The sequence below is a fragment of the Gadus macrocephalus genome, chromosome 21 (assembly GCF_031168955.1).
Source record: "Gadus macrocephalus chromosome 21, ASM3116895v1".
Lineage (NCBI taxonomy): Eukaryota > Metazoa > Chordata > Actinopteri > Gadiformes > Gadidae > Gadus > Gadus macrocephalus.
Genome location: NC_082402.1, coordinates 9,308,335 through 9,328,359, shown reverse-complemented (window position 1 = coordinate 9,328,359; position 20,025 = coordinate 9,308,335). Strand labels below are relative to the sequence as shown.

The following is a 20,025-nucleotide window of genomic DNA, read 5'->3' as shown; positions in this document are numbered from 1 at the left end:
ACAACCCCCAACGTGGTACAAATACAAAGAAAATACAGCTCGATCCCCATTGACTATGGGCGCAGCCATCTTGTTTGCTAGTTGTACAGATCTGCTCGCTCTACTTTGAAAGCGACGAGATACTACGACCGAAAGGGGGCGTGCCTCAGTGAAATGCCGCAAGAAAGCTGGGAGATTGGCGACTTTACCACTTCGTACATCCAAATGGATAGCAGCATTAGCATGACTTCCAAACTAAGGTTCTGTCCGGGAGCGTTCTCCCTAATGTCCCTTATGGAGCTCCGTACAGATCATTCATTGTTGAAAATTGTCTGTGATAACTAACAAATGACAGCTTTTGGCCACCCGTTTCTACTTAAAATTGTCTGTGATAACTAACAATATGACAGCTTTTGATACTGAGAAATTGTGACAATACACGGATCGGCCTATATTAAATGCAGGTGCGCTGCTCTGTAGGCAAACCGCGAAGGAAAAAAGGGTAGCTGCTTCATCTGTTCTTTTTAGAATTGTATGTCTTGATGTTTATTTTATCTAGCCATCTATTCTCTTGTTTTTGGCTATGTGAATGAATGTCCGCGTCGATGCCTCGATCGCAAGTCCAGTGTCGCGAGCGGACGTTGCCATGACATCTAGAAATCATACCGTATTTAATGGGTTGTAGTGAGTGTAACATAATTCACCTACAGTATTATTATTATTATTCTCATTCAACTTGAACATGTGTTTTTACAGTAGAGTGGTGGAGGGATGACGTATGTTGGCCAACCCGGAAGTGAGCGTCGCCCTGGATTACCTCGACAAAAAGCCAACGGGTTTTGCCATTGGATTTTGGATTATTATAAATTGAAACAATTTATTAAATAAATATTTGTGAGATGTCATTACTCATTTGTGAGATGAGTTTGCTTCCTATTTATGTCGAGTATACACCCCTACTGTCCACAAGCATCCCCCCCATATGGATTTGGAGAATTGTTGCCACGTCCCAGTGGTGGAGGTATCATATATATGAAAGAGGGCATTCAATTATACTATAATGATCAATTAGGAGGCCGAAGCCCTAAAGGAAGTGATGCAATAGGTGACTGAGGGTCAACATTTGAGAACCCCTTTTATTAAAGGGGGTCTCGAAGGACTCATACGCTTCAACAGCGGCTGCAGCAGAAGTGTTTAGACGAAAGATGATAGACATTTATAGAATATTCCCATTCACATGATTCTTCGCACGACCTGCAGGTTGGAGAGCCTGAAATAACCCCCAAAATGAGTAATAATGTAAAAGCAGCCAAGTCCCACAAATTGCTTGAACTATTTATTTCATTCCATTGTTTCGTTGATATGCATTATTGAAAAGTTTCAAGCATATGGATTTAATACAATATCCACAAACAGTTCAAAATGATACCATGAAATGTCTTGTTTATTGTATTAACCAGTTCATTTCTCTTTTGTGAAAGTCACCAAAAGTCGAAAAAAGTTAAACGCAAGGTCACAGGCTAACAGTGGAGCCGTGTTGGGAACCAGCAGCCAAGAGCTTCCATGGAAACTTTCTACCCATGTTAAATAGATTTAGTTGGCAGTTCCTTTTCTGCCCATTATTTTTTAAACTTGTGGAAGCACTTTGCAGTACTGGGAGACACCATTTCTAACGGCAATGGAGCTAGATTCTAAAAATATCAAAAGATGCCCAAAGCAAATACCTTTAACCCATAGTTTTGTTTTATCAAATTAAAAAATTTCAGAGTTTCATTGACCACAAATTGAGCAGAAATATTTTGCATACAAATCTTTAAATAGTTTAACCACATTAAGAAAAATACATTTGTTAATTGTTTTTATTAGTGAAGCCACAAGTTTTGCACATTATCCAAACAGAATACCTGAAATGTTGATATTTCAGCCCTTTCGGGTTAAAACGAGAGAAAATGACAACCTAACAAGAGTGAAAAGTTTGGGTTAGGTGACCTATAGTTCAAAGATGTCCCTGGTCAGGTAGACTAAATAAAAGTGTATTCCTAATTGCTCCAGGACATTCGTGTAATTTACTTGTGAGCTCTCCCTCAAGCCTAGAGAGACATCAGTGTTGAACCACCAACTGAAAGAGGGTATTTGCCATTAGTATGAGTGACATTTCATGGCTATTAATTTAGTTCATTATATTTAGCCGATTTGAATAGACTTTTCTAGCAGGTGAGGCTGTCAAAGAACTAAATATGGAGCAACTACAAAAAATAAATTTGCAGCATGACCAAATTATACAAAAAGTATAGGAACTGTTATGCTAGCAGATATGTTTTAGAAGTCTCTTTTGATAGGCAGGGAATAATTGTCTTTGTCACCCTGTAGTCATGCCATCAAATCTGTTGGGTACCGCTACTGATTAATCCAGTAGACTCACCAGTCAAGTCCCCCTAGTTAGAAAATGGAAGAAACCCAGTTAGTCATGTTAATTATTCTGTTGTTACAAATGAAGACTAATACTTTCCACATATTGCGATCCAAGTTACTGGCTGCAGTCTTGGATTTTATAGTTCTATATGAATAGATTCAATTTACTAAACTATTAATCATGCTTCAGAAGAATTAACCTTTCTTGGATGGCAGATCTACCACAAGCCTCCATTGCCACAACCTCCAGATGGCTTACGACCTACGGCAACTCCTCGACTACTGCAAGCCAACAAATTGCACACCATACACGCATTTTGCTTTATTTTAGGTTTTCAAGCATCTTAAAATACCCAAATCATCGCTCCAATACACAAGTCAGCTAATGGCCTACAAGGAAATGCTGAAGCTAGTGTTAGTGATGGCGATAGAAATGGACAAGCTTGCGTGTACAAATATGCAACTAGAATTGCAAGGTTCACAGCCCAGTTGCATAAGTGGTCACAACCATTGGATTGTAAGCAAGGGTAAAAAAATAAATAAAAAACTTCACACAAACTAGTCAACATGGTCAATTGAAAGCCTGTACAAAACGACCCTGGAATAGTCAAATGCAGCTTTACTGCGGATGAATTAAGCCAAATTGCATAAACATCCAATGGTAAACAGTATACAAATGCAATCAAGGTTGCACTCACACTAGGCCATCTGGCCGTGGCCGTCGCAACTGTGGCCTGGCCACGGTAGGCTCTTGTACATACGCCATCACGTCGCTAGCATCCAAACAATTCTACCAAACCTTAACCAACTAGTGAAAAATGGAACAAAACTTTAGCACACACCCAGTGACTAATCACCTTGTCCAGGGGTGTTCCAACGTGGTTTACCAGAGGGTTAAAGTAAGCCACACATTTGACAGAGACAGCACGGAATGATGTTAAACTAAGCTAATCTACAGGTTACTAGTGCTAGTGCAATTACATGAGCATTTTGCACAATATTTGTACTCCAATGCTACGTAAAGCAGGCTTCTTCAGAAACCCGTAGCCTGCTACATTGAAGGGCAACTGTAACAAATCCTGACCAAGACCGAAAGATGGCTCTGGAAGCCACTACGGCCCACGCAGCAGATTACTGCGTGGACCGTGGTGGCTTCCAGATCAACCCTTCGGTGGACCATTCATACACATGTATTCCGAGGATGTTTTGAAGACACTGGAGTCCCATGGCACTAGATTCCTTTGAAGACTAAGTTGGTATGGGGGGGCCCAAAGGGGGCCCCCCCATAGATCTTGTCAGTCATCTAACACCTGTTAAGAAAAACACACACATCACAAGATACAAATCAGCAAAGCTAGGTTAACAAACAGCGGCGACATGCATGTCAAGGTGCAAAGAGCAGGGATACTGATGGCTTGTGTCCGAGGAGACAGCCCAAAAACGTCAACATTTAATAAAGGAAAATAACTTTTACTCACTGCGGTGGTCTGTTTCGAAGTGCCATGTTGGTAGCAATATTTGTCTGGGCTGTTCAGTCAAATGCCCACAAAAACAAACACGCAACAACGCATACTTTCAGTTTGTATAAAGTGACAATAGTGATCTGCAATCTAGATCGAAAACTTTCCACCCTCACTAAACTCAACCTCGATTGACACAGGCCGATGCGAAAAGTAAACCAAACCCATTGTGTTCACCTTTAATAAAGGGTTGCGTGACAGGTGATCTCAATTAAGAGCTAATCAGAAAGAACACACTGATCAGCCATGAGTGAGACGTTCAAAACGAGGACGAGGATTTAACGGAATTGTTACCATTCAAATTCAAATTTCTTTATTATTGGATAGGGTATGATATCAATGATTTGGGCTTTGAGTAGGCCTATATTTCTTAAATATATTTCTTAAATTTTTTCACCCCTTCGCCTTTTGAATATGAAATCTATAATCTCAGCCTCTCTATAATTTGCCCAACACATATTTTATTGTTCAAATAAAATCCCATCCTTATTTTGCCATTCATATTGAATCTTTACTGTCTTTCATTGTACAACACAATCATCTAATAATTATTCATAACGCTCTTCCATCTCCTTGGCTGCATTAAGACGAGGCTCGGGTCAGAGCAAAGATCGGGATCCACACATAAGGGATAAAGTTATTTATTAGAATAAAGTAAGTATCATGAAATCTGTAATTGAGCAATATGATTATATAATATATAATATTATGAAACAAAGTACATTTGTTTCATAAGATAGCAGCCTGCGAAATCTTATGGAGTTAGAACATGTTTTGGACGTGAATTTATGAATATTGAATGTGAATAATCTGGGTCTATTAACTCATACACATTCATCCAGTATACTTTATTTATGGATTACATCGTAAATCATGGCCTGCTATATGTCCAACAAATAGTCAGGGTTGGATTAGTTATAAACTCTTCTACAGCAATAGGAAGGACATTTCCCATGATCTCAATATCACACCATCACCACTAGGTGGGGGTAGTGTGATATTACCCACCATGACCTCACAAGCATGCTGAACTGTGAAGTCAATGTGGACAAGTGATGTAGGGAATCATTCGATACACAGATCTAATTTGCTATATCCGGAAAAATAGATATGAATTAGGTAAGTCCAACAGGCAAAATTAACTACAAGGCCTTGAAATTAGTATTAAAATCCCTTTTTGCCCCCACAAAATTTCGCAGAAGATAATGTTTAACGAGACAACTGAGAAGGATAAGAAATTATTACATTTGAATTACTTAGGTACTAAGAGAATGCTGATCACATTCTGTTATCATTAGGAAATTCAAATATGAGCATTCAAAATATAAGGAATCAAAACAAGACATACAAGGCTTTTACGCATAATTGTAGTAGGATTAATTTTTTGGTTTTAATTTAAATCCGAAGATACAATACAGCAAATGTTTTTCGAGAATACTGTGTAATGTCCAGAAAGTCTTTCTAAAAAGCAACAAACAAAGTCACAATTGTGGTTTCTTTAGTGGCTTACGTGACTGTAGCAGTTTAATCAAACAGGTCCCAGAAATTTCCCTTCAATAGAAATACAAAAAGATAACAGGGTAAAAAATGAGTTACAATTACTTGTCATTTCTAAATGCATGCATGTCGTGGTTGACTTACCCGCATGTAGGCCATCACAATCCCCTGCTCAATCTCAACCAGGCCCCCAAAAATACGTACTAAAATGTAGTGCGGCATTTTTACGTACAAAAACAAACCAAATGAGTCAGTTGAAATCAGACCCATTTCGTTCATCATAATAACTAACATAAAAAACCCCAAGTGCATAAAAGACAACGCTGTCGGAAAAAACGCTGGCGTTCAGTCTGTGCCAGCCCAAGAGGGATCAAGGGTCATTCATCAGTCCCTTAACAGAGGTGTGTGTGTGCATCGGAGAAAGTGAAGGGGATATCATCAAGGACTGTCGACCGCCTGCACCCTGGCCTCGGACAGTAGCCTCTCCCTCTCTCCGGCGCCCGCCTGCTCCTCTGCCTCGTCGTCCTGCACCCAGGCGGCGCAGTACGGGATCCTGGCCAGCAGGGGGCGGTGCAGGCCGTTGTAGAGCGCCGTGCCGGTCAGCAGCACCACGAAGCCCAGCACCTGCAGGCCGTGGAACGTCTCCCAGCCCAGCGCCAGGCTCACCGCCCAGATGACCAGCGTGCGCAGGCTGTCCAGCACCATGCGCGTGGTGGCGCTGATCTCCTTGGTGACGCTGATGCCGGCAAAGTTGAAGAAGGCGATGCTGACCGTGTTGCCCAGCAGCGCAACCAGGATGAGGGGCTTGAAGCCGATCTGGCAGAAGGCGTCCAGGGCGTCCTCCAGCACCTGCCGGGGGTTGCCGGTGAACTGGCCCGCCGGGATGAAGTACATGGGGATGAGCAGCAGCGTCAGCACGACGAAGCCGAACATGCCTGGACCGGAGGGCAGGGGGAGTCACCACATAGACATGGCAGAAAGACAAGCCAATGATGAGGCCGGTGACATGGAGTCTGGCATACCGGCAAAGGTGGCAGCAATGGATACATTCATATCACACACCTTTAAAGTGCTTTGAGTGCTGTGAAAGCACTGTGTTAATGCAAGGGCACTTTGTTTCATCGTTTACACACACACACACACACACACACACACACACACACACACACACACACACACACACACACACACACACACACACACACACACACACACACACACACACACACACACACACACACACACACACACACACACACACACACACAGTTCCCCTAGCACTAGTTCCACATTGTTTTGATGGAAAATGATTAGGTCTAGCAGATTGTCATTATTTTCTTGTACAAACAGAATCTAGCTGGTTTTAAGGGCATTATAGCATGGGAGCCTCGTGAGAATCTCCTCTATCTTTGTTCTCTGTCCGCTACTTCTCTTTTGAAATGTGGAACGTATTTGCTTTACCTTCAGTGCCCACGGCTTTGAGAGGGTGGACGTCGTGCTTATACACAAACTTCTCTTCCAGGACCATCTGCACAGCAACGATGACCTGAGCCATGATGATCAACAGGTCACCTGCGAGGCACACAAACAAACATAAGCCATAACATGAAACAGATATTTCTTACTCTTTACCTGCCATTAGTTGAATTGCACACCAATAGATACAGAAGCTGTTACTTTTGAAATCACGATAGTCAAATCCTTCTCCAGGACGCAATGCTGGAGCCCACCTTTTCTTTGTCTTCCTTACCGGTGAGGATTTCACTGAGTTTGTGCTCCTTCTTGTCCTTGCTGATGAAGTCGGCCAGGCCCACCACCACCAGGCCCACGATGGTGGTGAGGATGCCCACCCACTGGCTGGGCTTCAGCCGCCGCCCCAGGAAGGCCACCGACAGCAGACCTGTGAAGATGATGACCGCTCCTCGCAGCATCTGGAAGCTGGAGGCACTCGTCATGCTGAGCGCTGAGGGGGGGGGGGGGGGGGGAGGCGTGGAGCAAAGTGTTTTTTCCATGGCGAGCTCAATAGCAATGCTAATAGAACTGGCCATGGGGGGGCCGATGTTCGAGGCTAGGATCTGTCTCGTTCCCTTTAGCTTAGAAAGACAGCACTCACTCAGTGAACAGACCTAGAATTTGTAGAATGGGTTATGGATGACAAAGTCTCAGAGACCGCCAAGTTGTTTCTGAAGTACGTGTACAATCGTACATCCTCTTTCACTTTACCTAACCTCTGCACAATGCATGGCAAATGATACACTAAAAACGGGTCATGGATATATCGCAGTACTTACGAAGGATCCAAGTCTGACAGCTGATTATAACCATAGTTATAACAACCTCAAAGATATCAACACCATTCCTCTTCTCTGGCCATGGGAGTTCAGCCCTCAACGCAGTGAGAGAGAGCGAGAGGGGGTCGCGGAGAGCACTTACCGACATACATGATGGAGGTGGCCGTCATGTCGCACATGGCCGGCGCAAAGAAGAGCAGGGGGTTGAAGCTTTGGCCAGGGTTGAACGAACGCTCTGGTCTGCGTTTGTCATGGCACAGCAAGATGTGGAAAACCAGCAGACAGCTGAACTCTCCCAGGAACATGCCCACAGCCTGGGCACAACATGAGAGGGACAGTTTGAATGAATGGATTCTAAAGTTTCATTGGAGATACAGACTCTTAGTTCTGACTGAAATGCATTGTTGGATACAGAAGCTTGAGTCTACTTTTATGGACAAAGTGACGAGAGTTCCGGTATAGTAAATAATCACAATTCATACCAAATAATTAGGAACAATCTGTCATTACCAGGTAACAAAACATTTGTTCCAATCATTTCTACGGCGCTAACTGTACCTGTACAAATGGGTGATTGAATTCGTGTTCCTTATCGCCATGGCAGCCCTCTGCGCTGAACGTGTCAGCCCATCTGCGAGGCAAGGAGACAACCATCAATGCAATTGTGAATATTTTACATGATTAAGCCAAAATAATATATACTGCAAATTAAAACAAATGTTAAAAAACCAAAATCCACCCTTCTCAGAATGATAGGCTACTACATTTACTGAGTAATTCAATGTAGCTCAATAATTGCCCCCCATGGACTGCACTCTAAGACTTGATGCACCTTAATATGGAGATATATTGCTTTTATTATTATTATTATTATTTTATTTTTTTATGTATGATATTTATGAATCTATTTATTAATTGTTATTTATTATTATTTAGCTGTGTACGTCTGGTTGCCTCTACTGTCTCGTTGTCTTTATGGCAATGACAAATAAAGTACTTTGAACTTTGAATTGACTTTTAGAGTTCAACAATCGGAGTAAGCATTTTGTCCCCCCCTTATGCCAGAGAAGAGGCTGAGTGATCCTAAATGATGACACAGCTCTTCCTTGTCATGCCCCATATTTTGACCTCAGCTGCAGTACTAAACTGAACTCGGGCTTGTAAAAAAATCCTATAGGCCTAAAGTCTAAATTAAGCGTCTGGGAGTTTGAATGGCCCCGAGTAAAACAGGAGTATTCATTAGGACTAGTCTGTGACCATTGAGTAAACCTCGAGTCTGGTTGGTTTCAGATGAACGCAATAAAACATATGTGCTCCAGGTTTGGTGAGCCATACTATACCCATGTTCTAACTCAACATTAAACGGTTTCCGGCTTCCAGTTCTGCTGATCAGGTCGTGCGAGATCAGATCTAAGTTATAGCAGAAGTGAAAGAAGACGTGACGAAGTTATTCGAAAAAAAAACAAAAAACATTGACAGACGTTTTATTTTTTGCTGTGCTGGCATAGGTCTGTAGCTATAAGCATCCAATTGGATCAATGGAAACTAGGGACAGAGAGACTTTTACCATCATGTGCTTATACAAGATAGGATTCCGATGTCTTAACACATTGTAGCACATCTTTAATTTTCATTGATTAATGTTTTCAGACATTCATTTTCATTATCTCGAAGACGAGACCTCACCGTCCCAACAAACAACATCGGGATAACAGCGGTGGGAAACATCGCTTTGATTAGCGAGATATCACAAGCTAACGTCTAACATTTCAACAACGACTAACTAACATCTCATCTGTAGCTAGCGTCTAAAAGGTAAAGATCGCCAGCCTAGTTAGGCAAACACATCAGGCATTTTCCTGCGGTGCCTGTTGGAATGCAGCCCCGGTGAATACTTCATAAGTCAAGTGTGCTCTCCACACTCATCTCAGCAGCCAGGACATCGGTAAACATGACGGGACAAACAACACCAGAGAACCCCTGTTTATCGATCAACGATACTCACTTTGCTGAAAGAGTGTTGAGAGAGCCCGTGGTGAGCATGAGTCCCGCAAGGAACAGCTGATACTTGGTCCAAGCCATTTTAGACGTGTGAGTGGGTTACACCAAAAGTAGCGAGAAATCAGTGAATTGACCTTATTTGTTCAGCAACACAGCTACATCATGTGGTACTTGTCAGCTGACCGCCAGCCCACCAATGACATCAGCGCTGGGACTTTAATTCAGTGAAACAGTAGGGGGCGTTAGAGACTGATGCAGTGGATGTCTCGCTTCCTCATTTGTCATCACAATGTTATCTTAATCATGTTCTCCATTTGCTGAAGAAATACACTCCTCGATGTCAGAGTTTGGATTTAATGACAAAGATGAAGAAGTCCTGCAGCAATCACACACAATAACAATGTAAGCTACAAACGTAATAACAACAGTAATTCCTACATGCACATAAATGCATACACACATAAGCATCTCAAGTATCTAACAATAACAATTGTATTAATCAGGAAAGACTCACATGAATCATGCCAGCAGCTCAACATGCTATGCAACCATGGACATAATAAAGGATGGACCACGGACTGGAAAATGGCCGCCCATTCATTCCTATGCAAACTGCTCAGTGGCGCATGGCAACCGAGTATGCAACGGGAACGTCTGCAATGCTAGCGAACACAACAAGGTAGACCGCCAACTCAGCCGGTCAGCGGTCTGCAATACAACACTATCCCCTAGTGGCCGGAGGTAAACTCTGCATTTGCTATTAATCTATATACACTTGTTTGATTCCCGTTGGTCTCTTACTCCAATTGATAATCATTGCAACTTCTTAAGACGTGCACAACACTTATTATATTGTATTTCACTTACTTTGAACGTTTCAACTTAATTTATGTGTTTGAAAAATGCAATCCTTGTTGTGGTCATAGGCGTCGATTATGATCACCAGTTTTAAAAATGTGCAAACCAATTGCGACTGAAAAAATCCCCACATACTCAACCGAAATCGTCGAGTCTAAAATCATGTGATAGGCGCGCTCGAAGACATCATTTATTAGATAGGCCTACCTAATAAACCGTTGGAACACACAAGACCGGAACCCATAGCAACGCCGGTAAACAAACCCCGACTCCGGAGAAGCCCAATCCCTATGAGCTCCCCGCGCTACGGCCATCCGGAGGCACACAGAGCTTTTGGCCGTGATATTATATATACAATTATATACAATTATATACTATTATATATAGAGCTCCGAGAGTCGCAAACGGCAACAATCACTTTCTCCTCCATGCTGCAGTACACCCCGGACTGCACTGCGCTGAGTTTGACGGTTGAACACTGATTGGCTGTTACGTTACACATGTCACTCAGTGGCCACGCTGTTGAACGCTGATTGGCTGTCATCACGCGAAATTCGTGTCAAAGTTGAAATTTGTCGCGCCACAAATCCTCGTGAACGCGCTCGCCTGTGCACGGTGAAAGTGTGGCGCGACAAATCCCAAAAATTCGCCCGATACGCGTCTCTACGTTCACTTTGTATGGGATCTTGTCGTCCCGTTGCGTTTGGTGTGTGAACGCACTGGAGAAGTTTCAAGACAGACAGCCAAAATTGACATTTTTATTCAGAAAATAGCCGGTCCTTTTGCTTCCTATAAAAAGCATGTTTGTGACACTGGATATCGATATGGATACGTCATCTAGCCTGCATGTGGAGGGCCACATAAGGTAAGAAATTGGTTTACGTAAACTTTGCTGCTGGTTCTGTTTGCTCGTGAATCGTGATGACCTGGCCAAAGGTTACCCACGGTCCTAAGCAATTGTGATCTGATTCTGGTTGGTGCTCCAGTTAGTATGCATTGTATATATAGATTGCAGCTAGTAGCAGCTACACACGGTGCGATTGCTATGCCAATGTGGTTATAGTTGGTTTTGTCTGATTGAGATATGTGACGACTTGGAGCCTGGTAGGCCTATCCTGACATAAATATGTTCTCGCATAACCTGTGTGATTATCCTAAACTGAAGGGGATTTTATTTGCGATGATGTTGCAACGAGTGAAGTCTACATTGGTCCTTCGCAAGTGTTTACTGGTGGTCAGAATTTGGCAGATGCAATTCTCCTCTGGGTGCTTGTATTTTTCTTCTTTTTTTAATGCAGCATAACATATGCTACCAGCAGCCCTTGCTCGTCTTCAAAAGGCTGATGCTCAGTACCTCGTTTCATTTCGTACCCCCTTTACAGTCTGGCATTGTTTGTCTGGTAAACTTTGTTTATCAAGATAAGTGTTAAATAGCCAACACTGTTCTTTGTCCTCTGTGTATTAGTATTAGGCCTACATATCCCGAGCCAATACCCTGGTGTTTCCAACGCCGTTTTGCAAAACAAGCCAAAACACAAACGGTGGTTTTCAACTTTTATTGTTCGAATAGGATCTTCATAGTGGCGAAGTCACGCCCCTTCCGGTAGGGCTCATGGGACCTATGAGATCGAAAAATATGACTGGGTGTCAATGGAGAGAAAATAATTATTTTCTGGTCCCAGTCTTTATATGCCCTGGATTACACATATGTTGTTTGTGGATTTAAATGATAATTTTTCATGCAAAGAAAACTAAAAATCTTCGTGAAGAAGTTTGATAATTTTAGGTTTTATGTGAGGCCGCTTTGTGAACTACAGCTCTTCGCTGCTCTCGACGCATATGATATACGTCACCACACCCGCCCTTGGAACTCGGCACAGAGATGGCGATCTCTCTGCCCCACTCCACCGCTTTTTCCAAGGGGAGGATAAAAGCATCGAAAGAGGTGAAAACCATTATAAGTCGGGGCACGTGCAGAGTTACAGTTATGCCGATGGGAAGATTATCGGTCTTCTCCACGCCAGTCGCAGGGAGCGTGACGTCACATACGAGCCGTGTAGTCTTTCTCGTTGTGTTTTCTCTACAGCCTTTATCTGAACAATTGCACAATAAACGGTCGAACTCTTTGCATGAAAAATTATCCTTTAAATCCACAAACAACATATGTGTAATCCAGGGCATATAAGACCGGGACCAGAAAATAATTATTTTCTCTCCATTGACACCCATTCATATTTTTCGATCTCATAGGTCCCATGAGCCCTACCGGAAGAGGCGTGACTTCGCCACTCTATAGGGCTGGCCCGAATGCCATTTTTCAGGCTTCGAATACTTGTTGGTTTTTCCGAGCGAATATTCGAATACTCGTTCCAGAAAAAAACACCATAATAAACAACATTAATAATCCTTATATACTCACTGGAACCGATTTTGACAGTATCTGCATATTTTGTTGAAGATTTAATAGCTTTTGAACGTTAATTAGTAGGCCTAAGTAAGTTGAAGTTCCTTCGTTTTTCCCCGTGAAAGCGAACAGCTGTTGCTCCGTTCCAAATCAGCTGTTCTCTGCCATCTCAGCCCTTACGGAAGCTTTTCAATTCATCCTGGAACGTGCATCTTTTCAGGGAATTTGTACAATAAATCCAAAAGAAATACCGAATATTGATTGTCTTATGTGTCCATATTATATCCATTATATTGACCGGGTATTCCCAAGACGCTCACGCTCTGCAGCAAGCCAGTCACAGTTGATTGGCGCGGCGCTGTACAGCGAACGTAAACAAACAACTAAGCTAAGGTTTTAAGTATTACTTTTCCTCCAGAGATCCCGCTAATGTTGTGTTATAAAGTAAAGGGAAACAAGATATCTATTCTTCCTCCACCTCTCTCGCTTCTCTGCTTGGCGTCGCTGACGGTTATAGTTTGCCTCCCTCGCTCTGGTAAAGTACTGATTTAAGCTTCAAATACTAATTTTCCGAACCAGTATTCGAATATTCGAATAATTTCAACACCTGACAATACACTGTAGAGCATATTGTAATGCAGCGTTGAATGGATGAATAGCTTACATAAGGGTACCCAGCACTTTTCAGACCACACTCAAGCTTATGGTTATTGTCCCCACCACTTCTAAAAACAAACTGACGCCCTTGGTTGTGGTTAAATGTATATCCCATCGTACTCATTCAGGCCACAATCATGAATGTTCTTTATTTGGAAAATGTAGGCCCGCTTTCTTGAAACTGCATACCAGATAAAGATTCTGAGGAAAACATTTCAGCGAAGTCTTTCTGGGGTTGCGGATTTGTGTGTTGCAATAGCGGCCCACTAGATGTCCTCAGTGTATTCTACTCGTGAATGACCGAAGTGGCATGCAGGCTATGTCCTATAACGCTAGTTTGAAATACAGTAAACCTGTTGACTGTTCCTGCATGTTCTCAATCAATTTGTTGCAAATCGACAAATGGATTTCAGCTGTGACAGCTAGCCAGCCAGAGGGGCAGTGTGCAGTGTACCCCCAGTCCCAATAATGAGTGGAAAAGAGAGGAATGTAGACTAGTTCTAGGAATAGGAATATCCTACTTGAATGTGTCCTCGTGTCGATTCATTTATGGCAAGCCTGTTTGATACCTCCTAACCGTTATTTGATGTTCTCTCGACTTCCACACGTGTCTTAGGATGTGTGTCTTCTGTCCTGATTTTCTACATCTTTCCGTCCAACCTCATGATTTGTTCATTGTATCATATACGGACCAGGGCACCCGGTGTCATCATGAATCAGTAGCAGAGGGGGCTGTGATCATGGTTATGCAACAGCTCTGGTTGGGCTCTTCCGAGTGGCCCCCTGTACCAGCTGGGGCTGCCCCTGGAGAGTGAGAAGCGGGTCTGGCCCTGGTGAACTAGAAGCGGGCTGCCAACGCCCTCCATTTGTGAGGAATTCTTATGAACTCATTCTTCTTCCGGTAGACACTTAGTGGGGCAATGTGCAATGGTTCCCCGAAGTATGGAATATTACTGACATAATTCAAAAGGCCTCTACCCAGACACTATACTATATCAACTTTTTTGTTTTGTTTTGGTAATTTTATTCATTTATTTTTGTCAGACATTTTCAATTTATAACAAAAATGGCTTAAGTGCCTCTCTCTTTACCCCATGTACGATACAAACATGATTGAACCCTCAACTTGGGAACCACCACATGCTTTCATCAATCCAGACCGTTGAGGAATTACTATTTGTATTGCCACCTTGTGGCAAATATAACCAACAATTTGTGATAATTTAAATTGTCAACTCTCATGTTGCTTAATCAAGCAGTGAGTTCTCCAACATCTAGACTAGGTGTGTGTGTGTGTGTGTGTGTGTGTGTGTGTGTGTGTGTGTGTGTGTGTGTGTGTGTGTGTGTGTGTGTGTGTGTGTGTGTGTGTGTGTGTGTGTGTGTGTGTGGGGGGGGGGTGGTGCACATCTTCCTTACAGATTCCCTTTAAGGACACCTAATCATAAGTGACACTAGTGGCAGCAGCGCTGCAGATTTGATGCTAATCGAGGCTGAAGTCGGAAACATTTCTGAGCCTGTCACTGGCTCTCTCAAGTGAAAGGACCCAATCGCTATCCTCTAATAGTTGTATCTTCACCGTCTACAGTAGCGGAGTGGGAAGCTAATGGAACTTATCCGGTATGCAACTTTGTGCAGAAATCTGCTGTAGTCTTTGAACTAAATGAAACCCAGAATCGGGAGTTGTGTGAGATGGCGGGTGTGTGTCATAATCATGGTGGTCCAAACCCCCCCACCCATCCCTTAACCACTAGAAGCTTATGGGGCCCTGATTCTACAAAGACCAAGGTCGATCAAAATAAACCTTTGGTCAACTTTGCATAATGGGACCTTAAAGTGTGAATGTTGACCGAAGATATGTTTCCTAAAGAAATATTATTGGAAATGACAACAAACGGACAAAAAAATAAGTACTCATTATTGCATTTTTATTTTTGATGTAAATATTGTAGAAATATACAGATACGCGAAATCCACCAAATTCCCTAATGTACATTACTTTATGCTTTCTACCCTTCTTATTGTGATTTGAAATAACGATGGATTGATCAATTTCCGTTGTTGTTATATAGCCATATTCATAAAATAAATCACTTTTCACTTCATGGCAAATTAATCCCATAGTGCCAATTCATCTCTTCTCTTTTATACCAAAAGGTTTTCATGTTCATCAGTGTGGTTTCACTGGCTGTAAACAAAAGGTCCTGAAGGACTCAAAGTGAAAGCTATTTTTAGCTGTAACAGCAGTGTTCAAGTTCCAAGGGTGACACATGACAGAGAATCCCTAAAGCTTTGTCTGATCATAAGGGAGATGGGGCTCCATTCTTTTGTATTCACTGCAGTGTAATATGCACTGATAGAGAAAGAATTCGAAGAACAAGATGATCTGTATTGCGATTGTGTTGTCGAAAACTACATAAAAAACATTCACCTGACGAGTTTGACTTCAAAGTGAACAAATTAGGTTTCAAAACATGTTTCATATTTAATTTCATTTGTTGTAAAAAATGAATCTGAAGTTAAAGAAGTAGCAGGTCTAAATCCATTAATCATGTCCTTCCAGGTGTGTAGTCCAATGTGTTTAATGTCCATGACCTATCTGTATCAGTCCAAAATGCCCCCTTTCTTCCAATTGTTCTGCACTTTGCTTAATTGGCTGATCAAAAACAGCATGATGTTTATAGCATGATCATGTCAACATAAAGTATAGACTTAAGGCTAATCTAACTGGCACGAAACAGAAAAACGCAAGCTGGACAGACAATGAGGAAACCACAATCTAAAAGCCGTTTCCAATGTGAGGGTAAGGGTTAGTGGCTGCCTTGTTAATACACTAGTCAATATAAAAGAATGGTGCAAAGGGCTTGCATGATAGCCATCTTCTCATAGACCTAAACATAACCCCACTTGCTGGAATCTGCAATAAGAATACACTTGTTGTGCCAGAGAGCACAGTCAAGACCTTCCAGCTGATTCTTTATTCTGTGTGCACTTACTAGTGCAGAAGAACATTTCTGCTAGCGCCAAAAGCTTGTTTTGATCATTAAGCTGCCCTCCCAGCTGAGTCCATGCAAGCAAAAAGTGTGTGTGTGTGTGTGTGTGTGTGTGTGTGTGTGTGTGTGTGTGTGTGTGTGTGTGTGTGTGTGTGTGTGTGTGTGTGTGTGTGTGTGTGTGTGTGTGTGTGTGTGTGTGTGTGTGTGTGTGTGTGTGTGTGTGCGCGCACATGTTCATGTGAGCGGTCTGTGTGATTGCTTACGCACACATTTCTTTGGGAGAGTCGGTATGCATATAGTATCTGAGTGCGTCAGTGTGATTGTGATGGGTGTGGGTGTGGGTGCGCGTGTGTGTAATAAGACACAGTCGCCGGGGGGGTCACAGTTATGCAACGCCACCAATGTCAGAGAGTCAGTTCAACGAGTGATCCCTTGGATCTGTGCTGTTGCACCAACATTCACTGAGTTGAGGAGGACCAACGTTGTCCTCCCCACGTCACTTAAAGCCATCACATCACTGCTCATTCGTAACGCCTGCGTCAGCCACCCTTCCACCAGCATGCCTGCATGCACGTGAACTCGGTGGAGGAGTGGCCAAATGTGAAAGTACGTTGTCATGGGTCTAAAGAATCAAAAACATTCCATCAATCGTGGTCCATTGCAGGAGGCGTGGGGTGCAGAGCCATGCACCGATACGAACCGAAGCACAACCCTCTGGTCCTCATTTACATACAAGCGGCGACCAGTGCATCCCTCATATTGGCTGCGTTTGGACACTTCTAAAAGGGCCCCCACAGGACACCAAGGTTGATGAGAAACAGAAATGGAAAAATAGAGAGAGAGACACACTGAGTTGAAGTGTCCTTTTGGCTCTCTGTGTCGACATCCCTAACAGTGTGAGCTGAGGAGTAAGCCCATCTGAAGGCACTATCCCTCTGCCATAATCGTTTCAGAACTCGGGATTTACATGTTGTGAGTTTCTCTTCTTAATTTACTTTGAGCAAAAACAAACATCGTTTCAACGTAACACAAAACATCCAAAATATGAGGACACTTTTTGCGGGAAAGCAAACGGACGTTAACCCCGCCTCTGTGATGAATAGCCTTGGAAAAAAAGGCCATTAATGACTTTCCCTTCGCCTGCGAGATAAAGGCTCCCGAACAGCCAGAAATATTTGCGGTTTCCTGTGGAAAAATTAGTCGGCTTCAATGGAACAGAGATGCAACCAAATACCACTGGTTCTGAGAATGGAGGAGCCGGCACACGATTAGAATGGTGCTGGCTCCAACTAATAGATCACCACACAAAGCTCATTCACCGGCATCCCTGCTCACTTCGATTCATTAAAAAACCTGTACATGCTCTGCCAACTCTCAAAGGGACTCGCTCAGGGATAATCCTCTGGAATTAATGACAGTGGATTGTAAAAGTGGCCAATCTCAGGAAGACAAAATAATGTGTTGGCGATCGAGGAAGGGAAGGTGGAGGAAAGTGGGTGGAGAGGTAGAAATTAGTCTGGGGTGTTAGTAAATGTCAGCCACACAGTTTTAAGACAGACTGATGATACTCCTTCAAAAAGGAAACCAAAAAGCAATATTACATAACTTGCTCTAATTTTCACTCCTCACACGTCGCCTTGCCTTACGACGTTGTGAAAGCATACATTCATGCTGTAAAGTCTATATAGTTACGAAATGCTGCATTGTATTATGTTAAGTATCGTTGACTTTAAAGGAATCTTAATCTTCTGAGAAGAAAGAACATTTCACGTCGGTGAACCCCAATTCATTAACCTCCTTTACTCACAGGACGTGAAAAGAGTTCTATTCTTGTAGATGTCCACGCTTCCCTTGAAGAAGAGGTCACACGCCTTTCGGGGCATTCTACTCCAAGATTATATCGTATCATATCATATTTTAGCTCCTATTTTCCATTTGTTTCGGCCCTTCAGAATTTGATTGGATCGTGCAAAGGAGACAAACCCGCGGGCCAACTTTATGGGAGTTAACTGTTTAAAGAACAACGACTTCCCCTCGAAAGTCCATCGTGCAGAAATTCCTCAGTCGAGTTTGTCCCTGAGGGCGATGTGAAGAGACAGGTGACGTCAAGACAGCGATGAGCTGCGACAGCTCACATCCATACCTTAGGAAGACGGCCCTATACAGGAAACTGGATTCATCGTCCGGAATGAAAGTTTAGACAAGGTGAGAGATATGCAAGGGGAAGCAACATGCACATTAGTACATTCAAGTAGGATGAAGGCTATGTGTGCGTTCAAGAGGTGAAGGAGAGGGGCTCATGCTTGTTACGTAATAAAGATCAGAACAAGAATGAGAAAACTGGGATCACACCTGTCATGACATGGTTACATAACATGGTACGAGGGATTTCCTTCAAAAAGGTGAGATTTTGAGTTTTTTTTTTTTCTCTACTGTATATTAGATAAATTAGAAAATGGGTAGACAGAGAAGCAAAAGTATGTCACTAAAAGGCCAGGGGAATTTTTTTTTACCTTTTCCTTTAGTTTCATTCATTGTAATAACAATTCTCCAAAATGTTCTCAAAGGATTCCTGCAACATACTGCATTTCATTGCATGGGGTTAGGGTAAGGGTAGCCCTAACTCTTTTTTAAGAAACGGCATGGAAATTAAATGGATAATTACCTGATATAAATAAACAGCAGTATAAATATTGTACTGTGTTGATGCAGTTATTCTCAATAAATGACAATCTGTATGTAGGGTTTACATGTGGTCCATAGTGTTTAAATGTGGTCCATAGTGTTTAAATGTGGGCGATAGTGTTTAAATGTGGTCGATAGGGTTTACGTGTGGTCCATAGTGTTTAAATGTGGCTGATAGTCTCACTCTCCACCTCATCCCTAACTCTCCACCTCAAGCTGGTGTGTAGTGAGCGTTCTGGCGCCGATTGGCTGCCGTGCATCATCCAAGTGGGTGCTACATATTGGTGGTGGTTAGCGAGGTACCCCCTTCACTTTAGGGGGTAACACTTCTTTGAGTGTTATTAATTATTATTATTCTTCATGTTTAACCTCTGTTTTCCTTTTATTCCTAGTCTGTTTTACATAGTTTTGAATGATGACTATGCTCTGTAAGGTGACCTTGGGTGTCTTGAAAGGCGCCTCTAAATTAAATGTATTATTATTATTATTATTATGTCTAAATGTATTTACATATTTATATACAGACACTAATATAGCAGGGTCCGCACCATTTATGTAACCATAACTGAATGTTTTAAGTTAACACATAACATTAGGGGTACATTAAGTAACCATAAATCAATATAAGTTAATGCATACGCCTTATTATATTGCATAATTGTAGGGGCTGAGGTCAGTAGGCATGAATACCTCAGTTTATATAAACAGCTTTATCTTATTTTAATATGAAC

General features: G+C 42.4%; 1 protein-coding gene and 1 long non-coding RNA gene across 2 annotated transcripts; both read right to left on the bottom strand.

Annotated features, from left to right (window-relative positions):
- Nucleotides 1–2,670: 2,670 nt before the first annotated feature.
- On the bottom strand, nucleotides 2,671–4,581 carry LOC132449656 (uncharacterized). The gene is made up of 2 exons (XR_009523624.1): nucleotides 3,870–4,581; nucleotides 2,671–3,701 (listed from the first exon to the last, which is right to left on the bottom strand). It is a non-coding gene; the product is annotated as an uncharacterized LOC132449656 (long non-coding RNA).
- Nucleotides 4,582–5,276: 695 nt separating this feature from the next.
- slc35f6 (solute carrier family 35 member F6) lies at nucleotides 5,277–9,894 on the bottom strand. Its single transcript, XM_060041412.1, has 6 exons — nucleotides 9,705–9,894; nucleotides 8,258–8,330; nucleotides 7,842–8,013; nucleotides 7,159–7,371; nucleotides 6,870–6,980; nucleotides 5,277–6,343 (listed from the first exon to the last, which is right to left on the bottom strand). The coding sequence occupies exons 1-6, from the start codon at nucleotides 9,779–9,781 to the stop codon at nucleotides 5,847–5,849; spliced, it is 1,143 nt and encodes a 380-aa protein (XP_059897395.1). The 5' UTR covers nucleotides 9,782–9,894; the 3' UTR covers nucleotides 5,277–5,846.
- Between the last annotated feature and the right edge of the window lie 10,131 nt (nucleotides 9,895–20,025).

Excerpts from the sequence above, each read along its gene's own strand:
- slc35f6 (XM_060041412.1), bottom strand. The coding sequence starts at position 9,781 with ATGGCTTGGACCAAGTATCAGCTGTTCCTTGCGGGACTCATGCTCACC. Across the intron at positions 8,014-8,257 it reads TCAATCACCCATTTGTACAG|GCTGTGGGCATGTTCCTGGG; the intron begins GTACAGTTAGCG and ends TGTTGTGCCCAG. Across the intron at positions 6,344-6,869 it reads CAAAGCCGTGGGCACTGAAG|GCATGTTCGGCTTCGTCGTG; the intron begins GTAAAGCAAATA and ends CCTCCGGTCCAG.